Here is a 23621-nt window from a genome sequence, read left to right as displayed (position 1 = left end):
GTCAAGGTCACATTGCAGAAAAGTATGTGGATGGGAGATATTGTTGCTGCCATCTTTAAAAAATACAATATGCTATAATATCCTTTATGCAATCACCACTAAATACTGTATCTGCAACCAAGCCTTTGATAAGAATTAAGTAGATCCAGGATTAAGGGCTTAGAGGTGTCTTTCTGATGCCAAACACCAAGGAAGGAGGTCTCGGCTTGGTCTAAATTGTATAGAACAGGTTTGAGAGGCACAGTGACCATACACTAAAGGGATCAACAGATCTGGGTCCCCATATGTATTATTCTGCTCAGGCCCCACAACAAAATACCATAGACTGGGTGCTTAAACAACAGAAATCCTATTTACTCACAGGTCTGGAGGCCGGAAGTCTACGATCAAAGTGCCAGCATGGTCAGGTTCTGGTGAGAGTTCTCTTCTTGGGTTGCAGATGGCCACCTTCTCACTATGTGTTCACATGACCCCTTCTTTTTTTTTTTTTTTTTTTTTGCAGTACGCGTGCCTCTCACTGTTGTGGCCTCTCCCGTTGCGGAGCACAGGCTCCAGACACACAGGCTCGGTAGCCATGGCTCACGGGCCCAGCCGCTCTGCAGCATGTGGGATCTTCCCGGACCGGGGCACGAACCCGTGTTCCCTGCATCGGCAGGCAGACTCTCAACCACTGTGCCACCAGGGAAGCCCACGTGACCCCTTCTTTATGTGAGCACAGGGAGAGAAAGAGGTGGTGGGGAGAGAGAAACAGAGAGAGAGGGAAAGGTCTCTGATATCTCTTCCTATAAGGACTCTCATCCCATTATAAGGGCCCCACCTTTATGACCTCATCTAACCCTAATCACCTCGCAAAGAACTCATCTCCAAACACCATCACACTGGGGCTTAGGGCTTCAACATACGAATGGGGGCACAAACATTCAGTTCAGAACACCATGGCTACAGATATGCCAGAACTCAGTGTTAAATGATGTCAATTCCTGAATATTTCCAAATATCCGAAATCTTTAATCAAGTAGGCAAATCACCCACACATGTGAATTTTTCACTTGCTTTCCAATTTAGTCTTATAGCTAAAACTCAAGCCAGAGACTATGACACAGATATAAATAGAGCATCATTATATATAATTTGGAAAGGATTTCACTGGTGTACATCTGTAAGCAGTTCAGGAACACTTTCAAGCTGTGTTTACATGATATCAAACATCTGGATGAAAACTGCAAAAAAATAATCAATTTGGATTGGAAACAAAACAGAAGTACAAATCTCAGTACACTGGCCCTTGGAATACTGAACACAGAGACAATCCCCATACCCCAAGAATGAGATAATGGTACACAAGAAGGGCCGTTGGAATGACCAAGGAGGGAAAGGGGCTTCTGTGGGAAGGCAGACTTTAAAAAGAGAACTCCATTATGCAAACAGGAGATGAGAAGGGATAAAACCGAACAGTATGAAAAACATGAAGAATACAAATCTCAAAGAATCAAACTGTGGGAACCAGGAGCTTTGAAGCTTGAAAGCAATAATTTTAGCTCAACTGAAAACCCAGTTAAATCCTAGCTATCAGGGAAAGGGGCATCCAAGAAACGCAAGCCTCTAGAGAGCCAATGAATTATTCCTTTCAGCATCCCAACCTATTTTTACTCCTTCAGGCAGAAACCTTTCTAAAATGTTGTACTTATTTCCCAGGCCTCCAGGAGAGAATACACTATCCACAGATCACCACTATAGCCCTCAGTGTGGCAATAATTATGTCACATACCCTCATCCCAATGGTCCCTGCTAGATGAGCCCAGGGCCCTGATACTTTAGTTCTTGTCTCTGCCTTTTCAACGTTCTTCTATTTTCTCTTTCCATCATGTCCCGGCCTTTTTGCTTGACATGTGATTTAGGATAGCTTCCTGTGACGTGGACCCTGAGATAAGGATTTAACAAGTTTTTTGTTAGGGTGGTAATTCCAGGAAGCTCCAGCAGGGGGCTGGGAGAGTGACAGGAAAGGGAAAGCAGCCCACACAGGTGCATAGATTACAGGTGGAATTTACCCTTGTGGGCAGCTGGGGCCTCTACAAGACTGTGTAGAGCTGTCCCACACAAGGGGTGGAAACCTAGATTTTATTCCCAAATTCTGTCCACCATTCTTTGAAGGCTGCTGCCATTAGCAACCCGGCACTCCCAGAAGCCTGCAGGCGTTTGCAGTGGGAAGCCACCAGGACATAGGGGAAGGTGAGCACCTCGGGGATGTGGGCGAGGACAGAAGCTCCTCCACTCTGGCTCCAGTGCTGCCTGGAGTGGCTGCTCCACCCCTCCCTCTTGTCCTCATACCTGACAGAACTTGAAAAGCTAGACTATGAGTGAGAGTCTAAGGGACTCTCCTCTGACTAAAAGATAGCTTTTACTTTTCTGATAGCTCAAGGGTTTTTACTATCTGACTTCTCCTGGTTCTTGGTTATGTTCTTAAAAGGTGCTGTAAGACAACTGATAATCAAAAAAAATTTTTGGCCATTCAAAAATATCCAATCAAATTAATTTTTGAAGCAAAGTAAGAGTCTACAAAGAGTAGCTTGTACTGGGCAAACTCTAGAGATGAAAACTGCCTTGCTCTTGCTACCTCAAGTAATAGGAAATGGCCAGACCTCAGAGTCGGTGTCTAAGGTGGGGCCACCACCCCAAGAAGAACACGTGAGCGCAAATGGGGAAACTGAGGCAAAACCAAAGCACATTGGTTTACACAGTCTGTGGGACAGATCCAAGGGAGAAACTGTGGGTCAGTGAATAAGCAGGGACCCAGGGTATGCTGAATGCCGGGTTACAAACAAGACTCATCCCCTCCTCATCTTGTGGGGGGAAAGGGAATTGGTCAGGACAGGCTCAGGCATTAGCAGGGACGTGCGGGATATGTTCAAGGCATGCAAGATGTCAAGCTGAAGGTCCTCAGAACTGGCATCTGAAGAGGGCTGGGGCACGCAGCCCTGACGTATTTAAACTCACACATTGAGTTCATGAACAGCCAGGACAAAAATCCAGGTGTCTTCACTCCAACATGCCAGAAATTACCCAACACTTAGTGGTCCAGAAGCAAAGCCAAGAAGAAGATGTAGGTTCCAGGAACACCAGGGCATGCTGGCCCAAAGTTCCCTAGAACATAATTCTGGGGACAAGGGCCTGAGGCCAAGCCAGAGAGAGTCAAAACCTCCAACTATCACAGCACAGCATCCAGGCTGGCAGGAAGGAGACAGGCCTTGTGCTAGGGGAAGGCAGTGGGAGGAGCCCACACATCAGGGATGGAGCTGCAGCAAACAGAGAGCCAGAGAAATTAAGGCAGGAAGCAGGGAGAGACTGAAATGGGATGGACTGGGATAAACCCATCATTATTTTGATACATAGTCAAGGCTCTCCTGTGCATAGGGAACAGAGAATGATGGTAAAGACACAAGCTCTCAAGTGAAAAAAGAGTGACGGTTGAGGGAGCCTGAGCTCTGGCTTGTGTGTAGGGAGATTTGGGCAACGCTGGAGAAGTGTTGCTGCAGCAATCAAGATACGGGTGAAGAGCTGGGAGGAGGGAGACCGTGGATTTGGAAAGGAAAGGGTAAAATCAAGAAACTTGTATAAGAAATAGCATTAGAATTTGATAGAACGGTGAACGCCAAAGTGGAAGTAAGACCCAAAAAAATCACAGAACTAATATGAAGATTACAAGTCTGGGGAACTGGGAGGCTATTGGCACCTTGGGTAACTATGGAGATTTTGGAAAGATGTGATTATTTGGAACTGAGAGTTGGCATCGCTATGACCCACCCTCCACTCTATCTAGGAGAGGAGAACATGATGCAGTTCAGATCCTGGTGTCCAAGGCTGCCCTCTTTCCTCTGGGCCACTCCCCATTCCTGCTAGCTATTGCAGCACTATCACCTGGACTAAGGAAGGAGGCAGGTGTCCCCCACACTTATTTTCTGGGACAGAAATCCAATACTTGATCCTTGGACTTATCAACTTCATCAAGAGAAATGAAAGTGTGAGCTACAGGAATGGGAAGGGTGAACTGAGTTCTTGGATTCTTAAGTATGTGACTTGACAAAATCCACATTGGAAGAAAGTAACAAAAATTTGGAAGGATAGAAGAATATAATTAAGCCAACTGGAAATATGGTGTCAATGTGTCTGTCTGGGGGTAGGATTAGTTCATTTGAACAAGGTCACTGTGACTCAAATATTATATTGTAATGATGTTATCCTGAAAGAGCTTCGATAAATCTAACCACTCATGAATGTCTAGATAACACAAATTTGGAAAGATTTAAAAACCAGCTGAGACTGATACTGACAGCCAAAAGAGAAAGTTGTTGAAACACTGGAAATTCCCATGGGATGATACGTGTTAATGGTTTGACCTAAAATAAATGCTTTATTCTTGGCTATGGGAGGATTTCCCATCTATGCCATAGTGTTTGAGGTGTTAAGATGATCACATCCACAATCAAGAGGCCAGGGAAGTAATCTGGATAGTCCCAGGAGTTCTGCCAAAAGATGACATTAATTTATGGCTTTCCTCAGAGAATGATCAAAGGTTTATGGCAACCAGGAATCAGATCCACTGTTTGAAAGATTCCTCCCTTAGAAGTGTTGATGGCTTCAACTGGGCAGATTGGCTTTGAACACAAAAGAGAGGGATCGATTAAAGGACAATGCCAAGAGAAGACTTGGTGGGAAGGAAAATGTTGGCTTGAGAAGAGAGAAGAATGGAAAGTCTGAAAAACCAGAAAAGAAGGGGAGGGGAGAAGGGTAGGAAAGACAGGGAACTGAAGGAAGATGTTGATGAGATAAAGAAATTAAAAAGAGGGGTTGGTCAAGTCCTGCTTTTGATAATTCCATTCCAAGTGGAGATGGGCTACTAAAACTCCTGGTAAGCAGGAGTTGAAAAGAGGGGAAAGATCAGCATTGGGGAAGAGATTTGGGAACCGAAGGCAGAGGCAGATGGAAAACTGCTTGTAGTGAAGGAGAGTAAACAGTAAACTCATACTGCCATGCTCCCATAAAGGATCACGGGAGCTCCCTTATGGGAGCATGGCAGTATGATGAGTATCCTGAACTCAGGCCTGAGACCTGGGTTCTAGCCCCACTTCTGCCCCTAATGTTGGGCAAGCCACTCCATCTTTCTGAACCTGTTTCTTTATATCTAAGGTGATGGGATTAGTGACCTCGAGCATTCCTTCCCTTTTCTACAGCCCTTGATTCAACATAGACATTATGAAATCAGAGACTTACATAAATGGAATATTCCAGATTGGAACATGTATTTAGCTTTTCTAAGTAAAAAATGCTTTGAAGGGAGGAAAAAAAGGTTTCAGTAACATTGGCGAGCAGTATTTGTTCTGTAAAATAACTAGCGAGTAAGCATTATTGAACTAGGTTGTCACATAATCATAAGAGAATTTTTTTTAAAAAAGGATTTAGGAGACTCAGTTTTCCCTCCTATAGATCAAAAGAGTGATTAATATAATCCACGAGTGGATAGTTAATAAAGATATATGCAGGAGGAGAGCCAACATAAAAGGAAAAGAGTGCTGATCTTGGGTCAGGAGCCTTGAGTTCTAATCCCAACTCTGAAAATATATAATTTTCAAAAGAGTAACACAGGGAACCAACTACAGTGGTGACAGAAAAGCTGAGAACCCAGAGGACAGTAATGCAACCTAGATATTAGCAACAGCAGGAAGCCACTGCCACCCTGGGCTGGAGGGACACAAGGGAGGAGGTACTGTTCCTGGAACCCAGAAGCCGTGGTCACCTGATGGAAGCTGGAACTACAGTGGGTCCATCTGGAAGGAGTTGGAGCCACAGAGGAGATGCAGCCACTATCATAGAACTGAGGGATAGAGGGTTGAAGAGAATATCTTGGCTCTCCCTTGCCCTGCCCTCCAATCTTCTGCCAGTGCCTCACATTGGCTGGATCCAGCTGGCACCTAGCTTACAGGATGGCAAACGCAGCCTGCAAGGGTCAGCCCTTCCTCCATACAGAGCAGAGAAAGGGCACAGATGGATCTGAGGGCCAGCAGGCCGAGACTGGCCCTAGATCCAAATTCTGCTTTCTTATAACATCTATCTATCAGTTCTGTATCAGCCTTGAGTCTAGGTCTTCACACATTTGAGGACATCCATCTGGTCATGTCTTGTTTTCTTTCTTTCCCAAGCCTGACACTCAAACCTCCTCATACAGAATATTTTCCAAACCTCCTTCACTGCTCTGGTTCCCCTCCTCTGGGAGGTCCCTGGTATGTCTTCTTAAAATGTGGCACCAGATGTTCACAAGACCCCTGGTGTCCATAATACCAGATCAAATACAGAGGACTATTCCTGCCCTTCTTGTAGCAATGCAGCTGTTATCCCACTGTGGACTCGTGGAATTCACGGACAGTCAAGACCCATATACCTTTTCCATGTGATTCCAAGTCTTCCCTGACCTGTCCTAGCAGGGCAGCTACACATTTGATAAGCACAACCAAATTCAACCTCTAAAGCACTGATTTAAAAAAAGTAAAAAAAAAAAACAAAAACAGAATAGACCACAGCCAAGACAGAGCTCTGTGTCACTCCATTGGAGAACTCCCTCCAAGTTAACTCAGAACCATGAATCAAGGCTCACTGGGTAGGGCTGTTCAACCAGTTCTAGATCTACCTAACAGCAAGGGAATTCAGTTAAGACTTCATCAAATTCTTTTTTCTTTTTTTAACATCTTTATTGGAGTATAACTGCTTTACAGTGGTGTGTTAGTTTCTGCTGTATAACAAAGTGAATCAGCTATACATATACATATGTTCCCACATCTCTTCCCTCTTGCGTCTCCCTCCCTCCCACCCTCCCTATCCCACCCCTCTAGGTGGTCACAAAGCACTGAGCTGATCTCCCTGTGCTATGCAGCTGCTTCCCTCTAGCTATCTATTTTACATTTGGTAGTGTATATATGTCAATGCTACTCTCTCACTTCGTCCCAGCTTACCCTTCCCCCTCCCCGTGTCCTCAAGTCCATTCTCTACATAAGACTTCATTAAATTCTTTACTTAAATCACAACATGTAATATCTGTGGCAGTCAGTTCCCTTTACTTTGCACCTGACGCACAGAGGGGGCTTAACTAATACTTGCTGCCTCGAAGTTGAATAAAATTATCTTGATTTATACACCTAATGACCCTGTTTAAAGAAAGTTAACATGGTCATTTTAATGGGACATGATAATGAACCCATGTTGGCTGCTAGTGATCACCGCTTTCTTCTTTAAACGTCTATAAACGTGCTTGTTCCAGACTTTTGCTAGAGAGTGGCAAAAAGGCCATCAATCTGTTATTCCTGAAATCCCCTCCTTTCTTACTTTTGAAAACTGGAACAATAATTGCCCCTATCCAGCCTTTGAGTATGCTCTCTTCTTCCTAAACTGTCAGGACTCTAGTTGCTGCTTGAGCCTCATGGGTCTTGAGTCCCTCTTCTCCCCAGTAGGAATAAATAGACGGTTTCCACGCCACAGAGCTGTGTAAGGATCCAGGAAGATGGGAGGGAAGACACAGAGCACAGCTAAAACAGTCACTTAGGGTGCCCATGTATGAGCCCAGTGGATGGTTGTAAGAACAGCTCCAATACAGCACAGTCACGTCCTGCAGCCCCAAGAGTGAATGCCACAGGGGGCCCAAGACACCATATGTGGCAATCGGAGAGACTCCCAGCAGTGCTGAACCTATGATCCTCATCCTGTTTGTAAGACAATTTGAAAGGCTTACAAACAACCCCATAGGAATCTGAGCCAAAGCACAACAGAGATTGGGCCCATAGAGTTTTCCTCTTTCTCCCTCTTTCTCTTCCTCTTCCTTCTTTCTCAATTTCCCTCTCCCTCTGAATCAGTGCTTTACAGTCACTATCACTGCATTCACTGCCCAGGAAGCTGTCCTGTAGGCAGCCCATGAGGGCAGAAGCTAAAAGCTTGGGAGAACAGCCTGATGCCCAGATTGCCAGCCTCTCCCACCCCTACCTCCCACAGGTGTCTAGATATGGATGGGCCTCTGTAGAGGACATACTGCCCACAAAGAAATGCAGAAGGATGTTTTCCATTTCTCTCCTCAACCTATACGAACGCCCCCTGGGCTCAAGCAATGCTTGATAAATTCAAGCATGAATTCAACTAACCCACCCTCTGCCGAGAGGGATCATGCTCATTAAAATTCTTGATAACCTTAATGTCTCAGCATAGATATAGCAATTATTTTGTTAGCTATAATCTTCTGTCTTGTTTCTTTCTCCCAAGAATGAAGGAGACTGCTGAAGGTTCACAGACATTGATTAAAGATGTGTGCAGGGCTTCCCTGGTGGCACATTGGTTAAGAATCTGCCTGCCAATGCAAGGGACACAGGTTCAAGCCCTGGTCCAGGAAGATCCTACATGCCATGGAGCAACTAGGCCCATGCGCCACAACTACTGAGCCTGTGCACCACAACTACTGAGCCCGTGTGCCACAACTACTGAGCCTGCGCTCTAGAGCCTGTGCTCCAGGACAAGAGAAGCCACTGCAATTAGAAGCCCGTGCACCACAATGAAGAGTAGCCCCCCCACTCACCACAATTAGAGAGAGCCCACAGCAGTGAAGACCCAATGCAGCCAAAAATAAATAAATAAAATAAATAAATAAAATTTTAAAATGTGTGCAAAGATTTGGACATGAGGATGTTCACTGATGCTACCTATTTTAGCAGAAAATTGGAAACAACCGGTATGCCCAACAATAGAGGATTGCTGAAATACCTTATGGTACACCCACCTATACAATAGAATACTGTGCACCTATTAAAAATCCTATTGTCAGAGAGTAGATGGAATGATGTTCACCATCGTTAAAAGGAAAAACAATTTACAAAAGCAGAATACTGTACACACAAACAAGGAAATTTTTCAAAAGATGTTAAAGCCATTGCAACTGGTAGAATTATGAATGGATTTTAAAATTTTCTTCTTTCTTTGCTTATAAGTTTTTTCCATTTTTTTCTACAGTGATGTGCATTGCTTTTGAAATAAGGTGGGGGGGGCAATAAAACTTATTTTTGCTAGCCAGGAGAAAAAAAATAGGAGAATCCCCCTCTTTCAAGGCTGTCTCCCAGCATCTTGTTCTGCCAGATGGATACGAAGCCAGCTCAGACCCCGCTGTCCAGCTTGCCTAGAGCCCCATGGAGGTCACCCTGGCTCTGGGCAGAAGCTTCCTTGGTGCCAATATCCACCTTGAGACAAGTTATTTAAAATGGGGCTATCCTGGCCAAGATCTCATTCCAAAGTACCAAGGGCCACTTCAGCCCAGAAAAACAGCAGTTCCAGGACCCTGTGGGTTTTCGAAGTAGAATCACAGCCCTGGTTTGTGAGAGGAACCTCCCTCCCTCCCTTCTCCCGGCTGTCTGCCGAAGGTTGCAGACAGCTCCCTTTCCATCCCACAAGAGAAGACAGGCAGATGAGTCATAGCACTGGCTTGGATCAAAGGAGTATTATTGTGTTAGCAGAAATGGATCTATTTTATGATCTGTTTCTTGACGCCTTACAAATAAACATGCTTTTCCCACCAGACAGACAAGTTCCTTAAAAAGCTACCGATTTCATTAGCTGAAGCTAAGAAATGACCAATAAGAGTTAGAAATTTTTGTGTCTGAAGAGTAGCCAAGCTGAAAAGATGTAGTGGAAACACTGAGGAAAGCAGTTTATAACCCTCAGACTCTAGATTCAAGTCTGCAAAGCGATGCCATTCTTCTAAAAATACACAGAGGAACTACTGAAGTCCTTTCCTCTTTTCTAAGAGCTTTCTTTCTTTCTTTCTTTCTTTTAAAGAAATATACTACGATTGGTTTGTAAAGGAGATTCACCACCTCAGATTTCACTGTTTTCATGGGGGTGACGGCTGTGGGATACTATTTTAAGGATTTCCTTCTCTTATACAGATTTTTCCACACTGGGAGGACAGATAAGGTATGTTCCACTAATGTTCTTCATTAAACACACATGCGTGCCAGCAGTCATTTCCCTTTGTCTTGCTATCCCATGACAACAGATTGAATATCATAGGAAATTGGAATGGAGATCTTATTTAGTTTGGATCTCTCTTCTCCATTGTTTAATTCCACATTCAATTTTTCATTCTACGTCTGCCTCCTTTTACAGAAATATTCTATGACTGAACACAGGGACAAATAAATGAATAGGTGTTGTTTATTAAAGACTCACCTCATAGACTTTTCAGGAGCACTGTGACTAGCCCTCCCCTTCCCTCTGCCCGCAGAGTTTTATCTCTGGTCTAAAGCGAACTTCGTACTCAGTAAAGATCTGATGACTGATGGACATATCTGTATTGTGAAACTGCACTCCAAGTACTTTGTTTACTGTTGATCAAGTTCCAGTAGTGAGCTTCCCTGTTTTCTCTGAGATACACAGATGTCTCAGTGGTATTTCTGTCTTCAACCCAGACGACTTGTCCATTAAAACAAACACACAAACAAACAAAAACAAAAACGCTTCCATCAAGTGCCAGGAAAGGAAGTCTAAGCGAACAGAGAAAGTTTCACATTTCCTGTTGTTGAACCTAGGCAACAACTTCTTAGAGCAAGCTGGATAACTTTTCAATCCAATACGCTCTGTTCTCTGACGCTATCATCGTTGTTTTTCCTCAAGACTACAAAGCTATGATGCCAAACTTTTAAAATGATCCCAGCTATTTGTTTTTTGAGTGTCAACTTTTATCCAAATGTTGCTGCTACTTTTTTCTTTTCACTTAAATATGTGCTTTTAAAATATTTTGTTTTTCTAAATGGGACCCATTAGATCTAAGAACATTCTTTCCATTTATCAAACATCAACTGTGTGCCAGGCATTGGGTACTAAATTCCACACTCATTATTTCATTCACTTCCTTACAACCACCCTATGAAGGAAATGCCATCACCTGAGGAAACTGAGGGAGGTCAAGCCATTTGCCCAAGATCACACTTCTAGCGTGGGGTTCTTCTGACCCTTCCAATCCATCCAACTTTTACCAGCTAAAGTCCATGAGTTTGGCCATCCAAAAACCGTTTTCTGAGAACACAAAGGAGAGCTGTATGTGCACTCTGAGAAACCCATACCTTCACCAAAGGAGGTAGACTTCAGGGAGCCAAGAGGCCAAACACACTTGTGACACTATACTGTAGCGGTCAGTAGCAGGTCCACACATCAGACCAGATTTCAAGGCCCAACTCACCCACATACTGGACCTGAGACCACAGGAAAGTTATCTACTCTGAGACTCAGCTTCCACATCTCAAAATGGAGATAACAATATAGGTTAAATTCTACGAAACTGCCAACTTTCAACCATTTTTGACCTCCAAAAAAGCATTTTCAAATCATTCGATGTAAATTCCTCACTAGGTCGTTGTATAGAGTAAATGGGTGCACACAGGAAACAATAAACGGCGATTTTTGGTAGACTTTTCTCTTCCCAATTTCATTTTGCGCAGGTCAATAAAGTGTGTTTGTATTCTCTGCCCACAATTTGTATGTTGAGAAGCCAGGCTAAGGTTATGTAAGTGTTGCAGCTGATAATTCAGGGAGAAAATAAGACTGCGTGGATAATCACGAATTAACAACAAAGGATCCCCTCAGGCCTTACTGCTCCGTGCATTTCCCCCCCTAGTTTATATACAGCCGCTTCTCTCTCTCTCTCTCTCTCTCTCTCTCTCTGTCTCTTTTCTTTTTTGGAAAGTGGAAGGAGGGGATATTGAGAAAGATTAGCACTCTGTGTTAAAGACAAACTAAAGGTTTTAAAATCCGTTCTTGCCCCTGAGTCGGGGCCTGGAAGTGGCCTGGCTCCTTGACTAGCAGCAGAGAGGTCCTGCCTGGGACGCCCGCGAGGGCTCCCCGTCCTGGAACCCGCCCCACAGCGGCTTGCCCAACCTGCCCGCCCCCGCCCGCGCCGGGAGAAGAACCACCAGCGTCAGCGTTGCCTCCGCGCGTCGTTTACTTCCTCGCTAAGTGCCAGGCCCTGCTCTCGGCCCCTCACACGCATAATTTATATACTCCCCTCACAACCTCCCGGACAAAAGGGAACTCTGATTGTCTCCATTTTCCAGGTGAGGAAACGGGCACAGAGAAGTTAAGTCACTCGGCCAAGGTCTCCGAACTGTGGAGTTAGACTCGAACCCGGGCAGCCCCAGCACGCCCACTCTGAACCTCCCCTTTTCCTACTTGGGTAGAGGCGCTTTTTCACCTAAAACTTCTCCAAACTTGGCCACCTCCAAGGGAAGGGGCTCAGCCTCGCCGGCTCGCACGACCTCGTCCGGCTCCACAAGTTCAGGACTCCGGGCGCCCGATGGGGGCGCGGGTGGAGGAGCGGCACCGCCCCCCGGGTATTTAACCCCAGGCTGGAGCGCGCGGGGCGCCGGACGCTCCTGCTCCTCCCCACTAACGCCTCCCCACCCTCCTCCCCGCGCTTTCCCGGCGCACCCCACCCTCCGCCCCGCGCTCGCCTGGCAAGCAGGCACCGGCCGGCGGGCTCGGGGAGCGGGGAACGGGGCGCGGGCGGCGCTAGCCTCTGCCGAGCGGCCCCCTGGCCGCGGCCGCAGCGCACTGCCTGGCCGGAGTGCGACGCGGCAGCCCGAGTCCGGACGCCGGCCGGTCCCGTGCGCCCCGCGGACGGGCGGGGGTCTGTGGACGCCCGGCCGGCGGCATGGATTCGGATTCCGGCGAGCAGAGCGAGGGCGAGCCCGGGACCGCCGCAGGTACGAGGGGTCGCAGCAGCCCAGCCGGGAAGGCTGGGGCAGATGGGGCAGATAGGAGGGGAGGCCGGGGCGGGAAATCGCGAGTATTTCTCGGAGCGGCCAGGCGGGAGGCCGATCCCCAGCAGCCCGATCCCTTCCGGGCCGGGACTAGGATGGCTCTGCGCTGTGAGTTTGCTTTGGGGCTTTCTCCCCATTGCACTCGGGCGCTGGAGGGAGAGTAGGTGCATTTGCGGGTGGCTCTCGGCGCTGCGGGACTCCGGCAGCGGGCTCCGGTCGCCGGGCTGGTGGCGGTGGGGCAGGGTTCGGGTATTCCGCGTCCTGTAGTTTGCTGCAGCGAGGGTTGCTGCATATCTGCTTTTGGAAATAACTTTCCGAGCGCCGGCCGGCTCCTCGAACCCCGGGCGCCAGGGACGCTGCGGAACAGGTGACCCGCTCCGAGGGCGTGACACGACGCTCTGGGAAGGAAAGGCCCCCGCGGGTGGGCGGGCAGGAGTCAAACCACAGCTCGTGGTTGCGGTTCCCGAAGCTGCTAGATGAGCCGATGCAGAAGCGTTGGCCCATCGCTGCCCTGCATGCGCGGAGGAGGTCCCCACGAAGGGTCCGGGAAGACAGACGCGGCGGCGGCGCGCGGGGTCCCGGCTTCGCCTTTAAGGGGCGCCGCCAGCTTTTCACAATCGATAGTTATTGAAGCGACGGGTGGACGCTTACTTAGGAAATAATGAATGTCCTCCCCCGCCTCTCCCTGATACTGAGCAACAGGAGGAAGCCACCCACAGCCTTGGGTCGACTTAACCGCGGGCTCTGGCCCCCCTCCACCAGCCCGCTCTGCCCGCCTTCTGCAGGTCCACGGGCGGGAGACCTATGGCCCTCCCACGTGACCGTGGCTCCCCACGCCCTCGTGGCCCTGCAGGCTAGCCCTGGCCAGCAGACCTGTGGCCTGAGAGCTGGAACCCTCCTGGTACAGGCCTGAGGGCCCGGACTAGTCCCCAGTCTTCCCAGTGTCAGGCCAGTGTCCTGAGGGTGGGGACGGGGAGACCGGAGGCACCATCAGCCCAGGTGTGGGTGTAGGAAGGCAGGCTCAGGAAGCAGGCGGGACAGCGCCAGGAGCTGTACCAAGGGCCCTACGTATACTATTCTCCTTTATCTTCACAGCACCTAGCCAGGTGGTTGTTATCTCCATTTTACAAAGGTTCAGAAAGGCTAAGTGGCTTACCCACGAATCAGAGCCAGGGAGTAGCCAAGGGCGGAGTGACTCCCTTTTTACTGCATCATACCCCTCAGCCTCTCACAGGGCGGCTGTGGTCAACACCTACAGCTGGGTGGGAAGAGATGAGGATGGAGGAAAAGAAAGATGGCATCGTCAAGATGCCCGTGTGTGAGGATGCCTGTGTGTGTGCAACGGCCACCTGCTTTGTGTAGGTATGTGTGGACATAAGTAATAAACATGAGCCCTTCTCGAATCTGTATGTTCCTGTGACTGTGAAGCACCAAGATTTTGTTTCACAGGTGGCTTGTGGATCTCTTCACATCATTTAAAAGTTCCAGTGGGTGTTTTGCGTCTATCTAAGTATATCTCTAGAGCTCAAAAGGAGGGGGAGTGAGTACATTGACACTGACACTTTACTCTCTCAAAATCGGAGGAACTAACATGCTCTCCCTACTCTCACCCTCAGATCTTTCATGCCAGTTGATGGAGAAGGGGAGGAGGATAAGGAGGCTTTGAGAAAGAGGAGGGGAGGGGAAGGGGGAGGCAGGAGACACTCAGAAGAGTTGGTACTTGGATGAAAGGGGAGGGAAGGAGTTCTTAAGGGTCCAGTTGCTTCTCCCCACAGCCTGCCCAGCAAGGAGTATCCCAGGGTGTTCATGTGTGTTTGTGTCAGAAGACCTCTGCACAACTAACAGCAGTTGTGACTACTGAGGTCAGATGGGTCTGATGAAGAATAGGGCAGCCAGCTCTCTGAGCTGTCACCATTTGTTTGTGCCTTACCGTTTTCTACAGTCATTTCTTCTTCCTCTCTGTGCTTGAATCTCAAGTTGAACATTTATTTGAATGTCACAAGCCATTCTGCTAAATGGCATTCAGTCTCCCTCATTATTTTGTCTTAAAGTATTCTTCGTGACAAAGCTTCAAAACTAGTTGCTAATTCATCGCCTTGCTATGGCTGCATCCTATCAAATGGAAACTCCTGTTGCAGCTTCAGATACTGGTTAAATTATCCATAGGAGTTGACCATCGTCCCTGTAAGTAACATGACATTCATCTGTGGACCTGTATCTGTGCAAGCTGGATGGGTTTATAACTGAGAAGCACAGTAGAAGAAGTGGGATCTCTCGGAGTATTAATGTGTGTGTCTGTGTGTACCTACCTCACAGGGAGATAAGATGAAGGGCTGCTTCCTCCTCAGTGCCCTCCCCTTCCTGAACTTATGAAAAAGCCCTGCCATAAGACAGACCTTATTAAGGTCCTGAGCGTGGACTCTGGAATCAGAAAGACTCAGGTCTCAATCTCTACCTGATGGGCAAGTTACTTAACATCTCTAAACCTCAGTTTCCCCCTCTGTAAAATGGGGAAACAATAGTACAAGCTGAGGGGGGGGATGTGAGGATTAAATAACACATGAAAAGTGTTCCTCCTGGTAATCATTCAGTAAATGGCAGCTGCTATTTTTATCATCTGATTGGATTATGTTGTAAGAATACTGCTAAATAATGTACCCCAGAGCTTTGTCTTCTCATGCACATCATCTTCCAGCTGAAGTCATAAAGATGGGAACATTCAAAACTACTGCTTTCACCATCCTTTTCTTTCAGCTCTAGAGAAACTTGCACAAAGTAGAGAAGGTGGCCTTACCCAGTCCACCTGATAACCTGGAGATTAGCCACTTTCGTGCCACTTCCAATAGAAGAAGAGGCGTTAACTGCCCCCCACACACTGGTGCACCTTTTCCCTTCAAGGTAACAGGAGAAACAGGAGGTACTCACCATTCTCCTCTCCATTTTTGCCCATGTCGTAGCCTTCCCAGTCAAAAATTGGCAGAGTGAGGAAATCTCTGAGCACCACCTACTCTTTACTGTACCCCTTTCAAGAGACTTTTCCAAAGAGCTCCCCAGTATCTGCTGTGCAGCTCTCTCATCAAGCAATACCCTGCATAGGAAGTAAAGGGGGTGTGTATGGATGAGATTTGCCTTAATCTGCATTTTCTGTTTTTCAGGAAGCACAGGATGGTGCTTCTAAGTCATTCTGCTGCCTGCAGCTCTCCTCTGCCTTTCTGTCATTTTATGGTTCTTTCTATGATAAGGAAGGAGACAGGGTTTATGGAACACTGGATTCTTTCCAGAGACCCAACTTGGCAGTCTCTCCTTTGACAAGCCCACCATCCATCTCTCAGAAATCCTAGAGCTTGGTGTATTAACTCGGCAATGATTTGAGTCTTTCCTAGGAAATAACAAGCGAGTAAACATTAGCAGTGTCAGCCTTTTCCCTTTCTGACTTATAAGACAGAGATAGTCTACCCGGCTCAAGACGACAAGCTCCTTCCACCCAGAGCTAGGTGGTCTGGGGCAGTCAAGCTGATGGAGCATCCCTGTGGCTGGGTAGGTGCTACAGAAAAGCATTTCTGTGTGATGGAATCAGGATGTGGTAGGGAAACTTCAAAATAATAAAAGAAGTAGGAAAACAGCAGGCCGCTGACTTTGTCCTTCCTGTCTTTCCCATCGCCTCGGTCCTAAGCTTGGTCCTTGTGAACAAAGTGGCAAGGAGTGGGTAGGATTCAATAGTTGGCCAAGAGAAGACAAGGCGTTTCAGAAGTCAGACACCATTGAACAAAGGCACAGATAAAGAGGGAGGTGACTGGAGTGGAGGACATATACTAAGGGGTACTGGGAAGTAAAGTTAGGTGAGTGTAGGGAGAGCCACTGACAACAGGGGGTCTTAATAACTAGTACCTGATGGTGCCGAAGGAGCCCCCGTTGAGCTGATAGTAGAGCAGAGACATGACCGACTGAGATCTGGGTTTTCAGAAGCCACATCAGACAGACATGAAGCGCAGGGATGGCCTAGGCTTGGAGCCTCGTGGCCACACAATCGGAGGGGATGGTAGCACTAAGCGAGGCAGAAGAGGAAGGATGCAAATGCCATTTCAGAGAAACAAACAACAGAAGTTGGTGACAGATTGTACAAAAGCAGTAAAAGGAGAGGGAGAGTGGAAGGGGACTGGCATGTTGAGTTGGGCTGAAGCAGAGAAATGCAGGAGACTGGCTTCCCTACCCTGCCAGTGCTTCTTTTCTTTCCATCGGACACTTAATAGTGGTTACTTAAATTTTCTTAAAGGTGCTTTTCCCCCTCATGGAGGCTCATGAGGTTCTGGAGTTTGTTGATTCTCATTGTTGGGTTATTCATGGAGGCTATTCAGTAACCTTTGTCAACTGACAGAGTAACCTTTGACGATTGATGGACTGGCCGACCAAGGGCAGGGACCACCTGGGGATGACGTACTACTTGGCTATTAGTCATAGTCCCAGGTCTTGTTCTTATCTGTGGAAATTTTCAGGGGCCTCTGCCTCATCCACATAGTGGGCTGCTTTGAGGGTCAGGGCCTTGTCTTGTGCTTTCATGTTCCCAAGGTTTTATGGACATAATAAATGAATGAGCATCTTGAGGAGCCTCCTGAGAACTCTGCACCGAAAGGCCAGACAGGCAGCCAGAAACCTGTCCTATAAAGTAGAACTGCCAACGCTGTCCTTCAGTGTTTTGCTTCAGTGTTTTAAGATTTCTTGCACTGTCTGGGACTCTGTGTTGGGAAGTATGGGAAGTGCAAAGAGAGATAAGGACATAGTCCATCCTGTCTCCAGGGCTTGGGATCAGATAGGGAGATAGGAAGCATATACCCATGGCCACATCTTAAGCCAGTGCCAGAAGACTCTCACCCCCTTGCCCTGGGATTATACCCAGGCTGTGTCTCTGTTTATATGTTCTCTCTTGACACCATCCACTTTCCACTGTGTGCTTCACAGTTATTCCTGTACATGTCTCATCTCTTGTACTGGCCTTCGCTCCCTAAGGAGGTAAAGACTGGGTAAAGACTGGGTCTTTTTCACCTGTATCAGCACCCACAAACACCACCTGCATGCCCTAAACACAGTGATAGGTTGCTGGCTGGCTGGCTGGCTAGATAGATGGACAGATGTATAGATGATGTTGTAGGTTGGTTCCCCAGGAAGCAGACTCTGAGATGGAGGTTAGCATGCAGTGTGTTTATTTGGGGATGCTCTTGGGATCAATACCTGGGAAAGAGAAAGGGAGGGGAGGGATGCCAGACTGGAGAGAGTGAGAAGCTGAGCTGCAATGCAGACCCAACAATAGCCTCGAGCTCTGGAGCTGGAAAACCCTTCAGAACTGAGTTGGGGGACTTCCCTGGCGGTACAGTGGTTAACACTCCACACTCCTAATACCGGGGGCCCAGGTTTGATCCCTGGTCAGGGAACTAGATCCCACATGCTGCAACTAAAGATCCCATGTGCCGAAACTAAGACCCAGTGCAGCCCGATAAATAAATGTTAAAAAAAAAGAAAAAAGAACTGAATTGGGGTGAGGGGCCAGGCCTTTATATCCCCTGACATAATGATTAGTCATTAGATTCATGCCATCCCTGCATCTTGGGCGAAGCTGTTCCCTTCAGCTGAGGGCTGTCTGCAGACATCACTACCAGCAGCTTGTGAAGTGCTTAGTCCTTCATTCCAGAAGGGAACCTGGGCCATACGTACATCATACATCATGCATTCACCACAGATGGCTTCCAAAGTTCCTCAGGGATGTTTCATGATGGATGGCAGCCCTGCATACGGGCAGAGTTCAGGGGATAGTTGTTGAGCTATAAACATTATCTAGACCTCATTAGGGCAATTTAGATAGCCAGATGGAATTAGCCATTTTAGACCTCACAGATCCAGTAGATATTGGCTGATCCCCTGTTTTGTGTTCAGTGTGTGGAGGTGCTATGGTAGTACACCGAAATGGAATTAGATGTGGCCCCGCCCTCAAGAGGCTTGCAGCCAGAGGGAGAGAAAACACCCACCCAAAAGGAATCTGCAAGACTGGGCGGCATCGGCAATAAACAGTGTCGGTTTTGGAGCACGGGGCATCGTGGCTTGGGGTTCTGGTGGGGAGGCTTCATGGAGGAGATGGGCCTTGAGGATAGCCTGGAAGGAGTGAAGGATTTAGATGGGGGAGAAGAGCAAGTCAGGGGAAACAGAGGAGGTGGCAAGGACAGGAGCCTGTGAGAAGCATGGCCTGGAGCAGTGGGGCCCCCTTAGAGGGCTAAAAGGGAGGAGAGGGCGGACCTGCTCAAAACATAACACTGGATGTTGTGGTGATTGTGGCCAGCATGTAAGTTTCTGGGAGCTGGAGACAGAATGTGTGTGTAAATGTAAAGCTCTATTTCCTACTTTATTTTTCTCTAAAAACACGGCACCTGCTGTTTTATTTCTCATCAAAACCAAATCATAGTCACACTTCCCATTAGTACTTTTCTCTAACTGGTTCATTGTCCTACAGAGTTACCATTGGCTCCCATTTGAATTCACATGTAAATCTCTTTAAAGACACGATATACATAATTTTGTTTTGTTTTTCAGTCACTTGGCTTCCAACTCTTTCTGTAAAATGCCTGTGTAGGTGGGTGTTTGGGCTGTATTCTATACAAGTATAGAAATAAAGGATAGAGAAGAAGAATATAAAAAATAAGTTTCCTGTGATACCTCAATCCAAGAAAACATATGAGAGTGAGTACCTTTTCCCCAACATATATTAAGACATGCCCCCAAAATATATTATTTTTTTATACATCAGACATGCTCTTTTTAGGCAACTGCATAACACAAATTCTGAAACTGCTTTAGGACAATCTTCACGTTCATATTGGGTTTCCTAAACATCATTGCCTGGGAATAAATTTGAGCCTGTTCATGGAAAATCTAGTGTGCAGACTATAAACATGGAAGGCTTGGCAGCACAGAAAGTGCTAGACACACCCTAATAGAAACCAGTATTTTGTAATTCAGTTCTCCAGGAAAAAAAAGGGGACACTTTGGTGGTATCCAAATACTGGTTTAAACAGTTGAAAAACCACAGCAGCAGCCACTAGCTTCTAGGTTGTCTTCTGGAAAGTAAAATATGCTTTCCGGGAAACGATTCTAGCCCTGAAAGGAAGCATTTTGGTGATGCGTAGCTTCATGGAGATTCCCAGTTGATATCTGTATGGTAGAGGCATCCAGTTTCATGTGCAGGAGGAAATTCTGTAAAAGGTTGTTCTGGTGAGCACACATGTCCTGCATCCCTGATTTGGGGCCTGGGAGTTATGCTGGGAAGGTAAACAGATTTTCAGTGAGTAATATGGGAGGGAAGTGATGGGGGCTGTCAGCTGGCCTCTGCAGCAGCTTTCCTACCACGTTTGTCTGGTTCCTTGGAGTAACGTTAAGAAAGTCAGGGAGAGAAGGCTGGGGTTCAGGTTACAGGGTAGAGAAACTAGGTTTAAGAAGTTGTGCATATATCAAACAAGATGAGAAATTGTGAGTATAGTCTTTGCCAGCCAGAGTCCAGCCCCAGAGGGCTAGTACTGAATGTAAAATAATAATGATGTTTTGAATTTTTATTTAATTTTCTATTAATTAAGCACATACAATGTATTTCAGACTGGGTTAACTGTTTATATGGTATTTAAGCCTTCTATAGGCCTTCTGGGCTAGGTACTATAAATAACCTCATTTTATAGACCAGGAAACTGAGGCACAGAGAGATTAAGTAATTTGCTCAGGGATGTGCAGCTTCTCAGTGGATATGAAGCCAGTCTAACTAACTCCCAAAACAGTGCTCTTTACCAGGTAGACTATGTAGTTAGATCGATGGATGCCACCAGGTTCCTTTACGTCCCCCACCAGCTCCCACACAGGGCCCTCAGACCATTAAGTTCCTTCATTAGGCTCCTTCTGGTAGGTTAGGACATTATATCTCCAGAAAGCCCTGCTTTAAGCTGCAGACATTACCTGCAGTGGCCCAATAACACACGGGCAAGGATGGGCTGTCACAGGCTCCAGAACAGGGGCTGGTGAGGGGTGGTTTGGGAGGGAAGATGAGGGGAGCAGCACAAAGCAGCTGTCAGAGCGAGAAGGTCCTGGGAGGACCCTGCAGCCACGTTCATGTCTAGGGTCCTGGGAACCTGGTGGGTGGTGAATGTGGCAAACCCCAAGAGGAGAGAAGGGTTGAGAAGCAGAGTCAAGAGAGGTGCAAAGACAAACAAATGTTCCCTCTATCAGAGTGTACTTGGGTTGGGTCCTAAAGTACTTTTTCCACTCCAGCATTTAGAATCATTCCAGATACAGAATCCCTAGGACAGGGTGACCAGTTGGACTCAAGGGCAAGAGAAAACTCGAAGATGAGACTGTAGTGCAATGAAGAGAACTTGAGATTCTGAGCTGGACAACTGGGGTTTGAGTTTTTAGTGGTGTCTCTTACGTATTGTTTTTTAGTAACATTTATTTTCCACCAAAGGAATGCAAGCTCATGGTAGAATATGTGAAAACAGTACAAAGAGGAAAATCAGATTGAGCCCTAAGAATAGATGTGCTTTTCCAGAAGAATGTCGTCCAAAAGCATTCCTGAAAAGATGCAAGAGACCTTTATTTGGGGAAGAAGGGGTTTTGTAAGAAAACAAGAGTCCCCCTTCTGAAATATTTACTTGGGGACACTAAGAACATTGGCTACACTGCCAGGCAGCATCAGAACCAGAATTGGAGCCCACACACTCTGGCTCCTCTATCGTTCCCCCAAAACATATATAATTTTTTAAAAGGATCAGAGTTATTCTGGGTGTTGGGATATCTAAGGGACCCCTGCTATGTTTCCTTCTGACACCTTCCACTGTGTTCTTGACACCCCTCTCCCCTTTTCCTCTCCTGAGCTTTCTCCCTCCCAGCACAGCTGCCCAGAGGTCAGACACTACAGGCCCACACCAGGCCCTTCCCGTGTACCCGCCCACTTTCCAGGTCAGGAGAGCCCTACACGGAGCCCTCAGAAGATTCTTACATTTTTTTAATACCCGAGAGGAATTTGGTAGGTTTTACAGATGGACAGTGACAATTGCAAAGGTTAGTTTACTTTAATAGCTTCCAGCTTCAGAAATAGATTTATTGGCCTCTAGTTCTCCAATTATGTTTTTAAATCTTTGTTTAAATTGATTTTTCATTTTGTAAGGAAAGAGGAAAATTTGTTCACCTGTGTTAGCCTCTCTCACCCTTAATGTTTAATTCAGTGATTCAATCTCAGTCACATGAAGCAGGCAGAGCTAAGTTAATACAGAGTCAACTTTTAGCGAGCCCAGAGCAGTATCTGATGGGAATTAAACCTGAATTTTCTTGACTTTTTTTTTCCTTTTTTCTCTGACTTTGTATAATCCTGGTTTCCCTGCATGCCTCCTCAATTGCTCCTTCTGCATCCCTCATTAATATCTTTTTCCTACCTGTGTCTCCTAAGGCTGAGCTCTCGGCCTTGTTCTTTTCTAACAATACACTTTCATTTGGAAAAGACCACCCGTTTTTCCACCGTGAAGCTAAAGATTCCCAAAGCTGTGGTCTAACCCGTTCCTCTCTCCAGAGCAAGAATCCTGCCTTTCAAAGTCGTCTGGACCTCATCTGCTCACTGTCCAAGAGACACGTCAGCTCAGCTCAGCTACACCCGGACTGCTAACTTTCCATCACTTTATCTCAACAACTCTGGTGGCCTCACCAGCTGCCAAGTCATTCAGAGTTAAATTGTGAAGTCATAAGAACAATGAAATATCCTACACACATGATTTCATAGCAAAACCGGGACATGGAGAAAGCAGGTATTATTTACAGTTTACAGATAAAGAAACAGATTCACAGAGATTACCCCAAATCACAAAGTAAGTGGTAGATTTTCATTATTTAAAGCTGCTCCCCACAAAGGGGGAGCAGAAACAAATCTAAATATCCAACCTAAACATATAAGTAAATATTCAATTAAATAGTTATTGAATTACTAAATACATAATGACATTTCCACACAGAGGAATATTACTCAGCTGCTAAGAAAACTTAATTTGAAAAACCTGTTATAGGTGTTTGCATTATAATGTATGAAGAAAGCTTGATAAAATATATATACATGTATATTTATTTATTCATGCATATATAACCACATACCTATATATACATACACCCCTTTTTTAAAGATTTTATTGAAGTATAATTGATTTACAGTGTTGTGTTTAATTTCTGCTGTACAGCTAAGTGACTCAGTTAAACATATATATATTCTTTTTCATCCTTTTCCATTATGGTTTATCACAGGATATTGAACATAGTTCCGTGTGCTATACAGTAGGACCTTGTTGTTTATCCATCCTATATATAATAGTTTACATCTGCTAATCCCAAACTCCCAATCCATCCCTCTCCCCTCTCCCCCGGCAAACACATGTCTGTTCTCTATGTCTGTGAGTCTGTTTTTGTTTCGTAGATCAGACACCCCTTTTTGTTTTTTTTTTTTTTTGCAGTATGCGGGCCTCTCACTGTTGCGGCCTCTCCCGTTGCGGAGCACAGGCTCCGGACACGCAGGCCCAGCGGCCATGGCTCACGGTCCCAGCCGCTCCGCGGCATGTGGGATCCTCCCGGAACGGGGCACGAACCCATGTCCCCTGCATCGGCAGGCGGACTCTCAACCACTGCGCCACCAGGGAAGCCCAGACACCCCTTTTTTATAGAGAGAAGGGGAGGAAAATCTCTCCCTCACATTCACATACATGCATTTTTTTTTTAATGCTGGAACAG

At 46.5% G+C, this 23621-nt stretch overlaps 1 protein-coding gene across 1 annotated transcript in view; it reads left to right on the top strand.

Annotated features, from left to right (window-relative positions):
- Nucleotides 1–2695: 2695 nt before the first annotated feature.
- Nucleotides 2696–23621, top strand: part of TNFAIP8L3 (TNF alpha induced protein 8 like 3) — a 49239-nt gene continuing 28313 nt past the window's right edge. Inside the window, 5 exon segments of the mRNA XM_065872567.1 lie at nucleotides 2696–2843; nucleotides 4185–4198; nucleotides 12298–12322; nucleotides 12652–12720; nucleotides 12723–12776. Of these exon segments, the coding sequence (XP_065728639.1) occupies nucleotides 2696–2843; nucleotides 4185–4198; nucleotides 12298–12322; nucleotides 12652–12720; nucleotides 12723–12776 (310 nt within the window).

This window comes from Phocoena phocoena, chromosome 2 (genome assembly GCF_963924675.1).
Source record: "Phocoena phocoena chromosome 2, mPhoPho1.1, whole genome shotgun sequence".
NCBI classification, from domain to species: Eukaryota; Metazoa; Chordata; class Mammalia; order Artiodactyla; family Phocoenidae; genus Phocoena; species Phocoena phocoena.
Note: the sequence above shows the minus strand (reverse complement) of the source record. Positions and strands in the feature narration are given on the sequence as shown.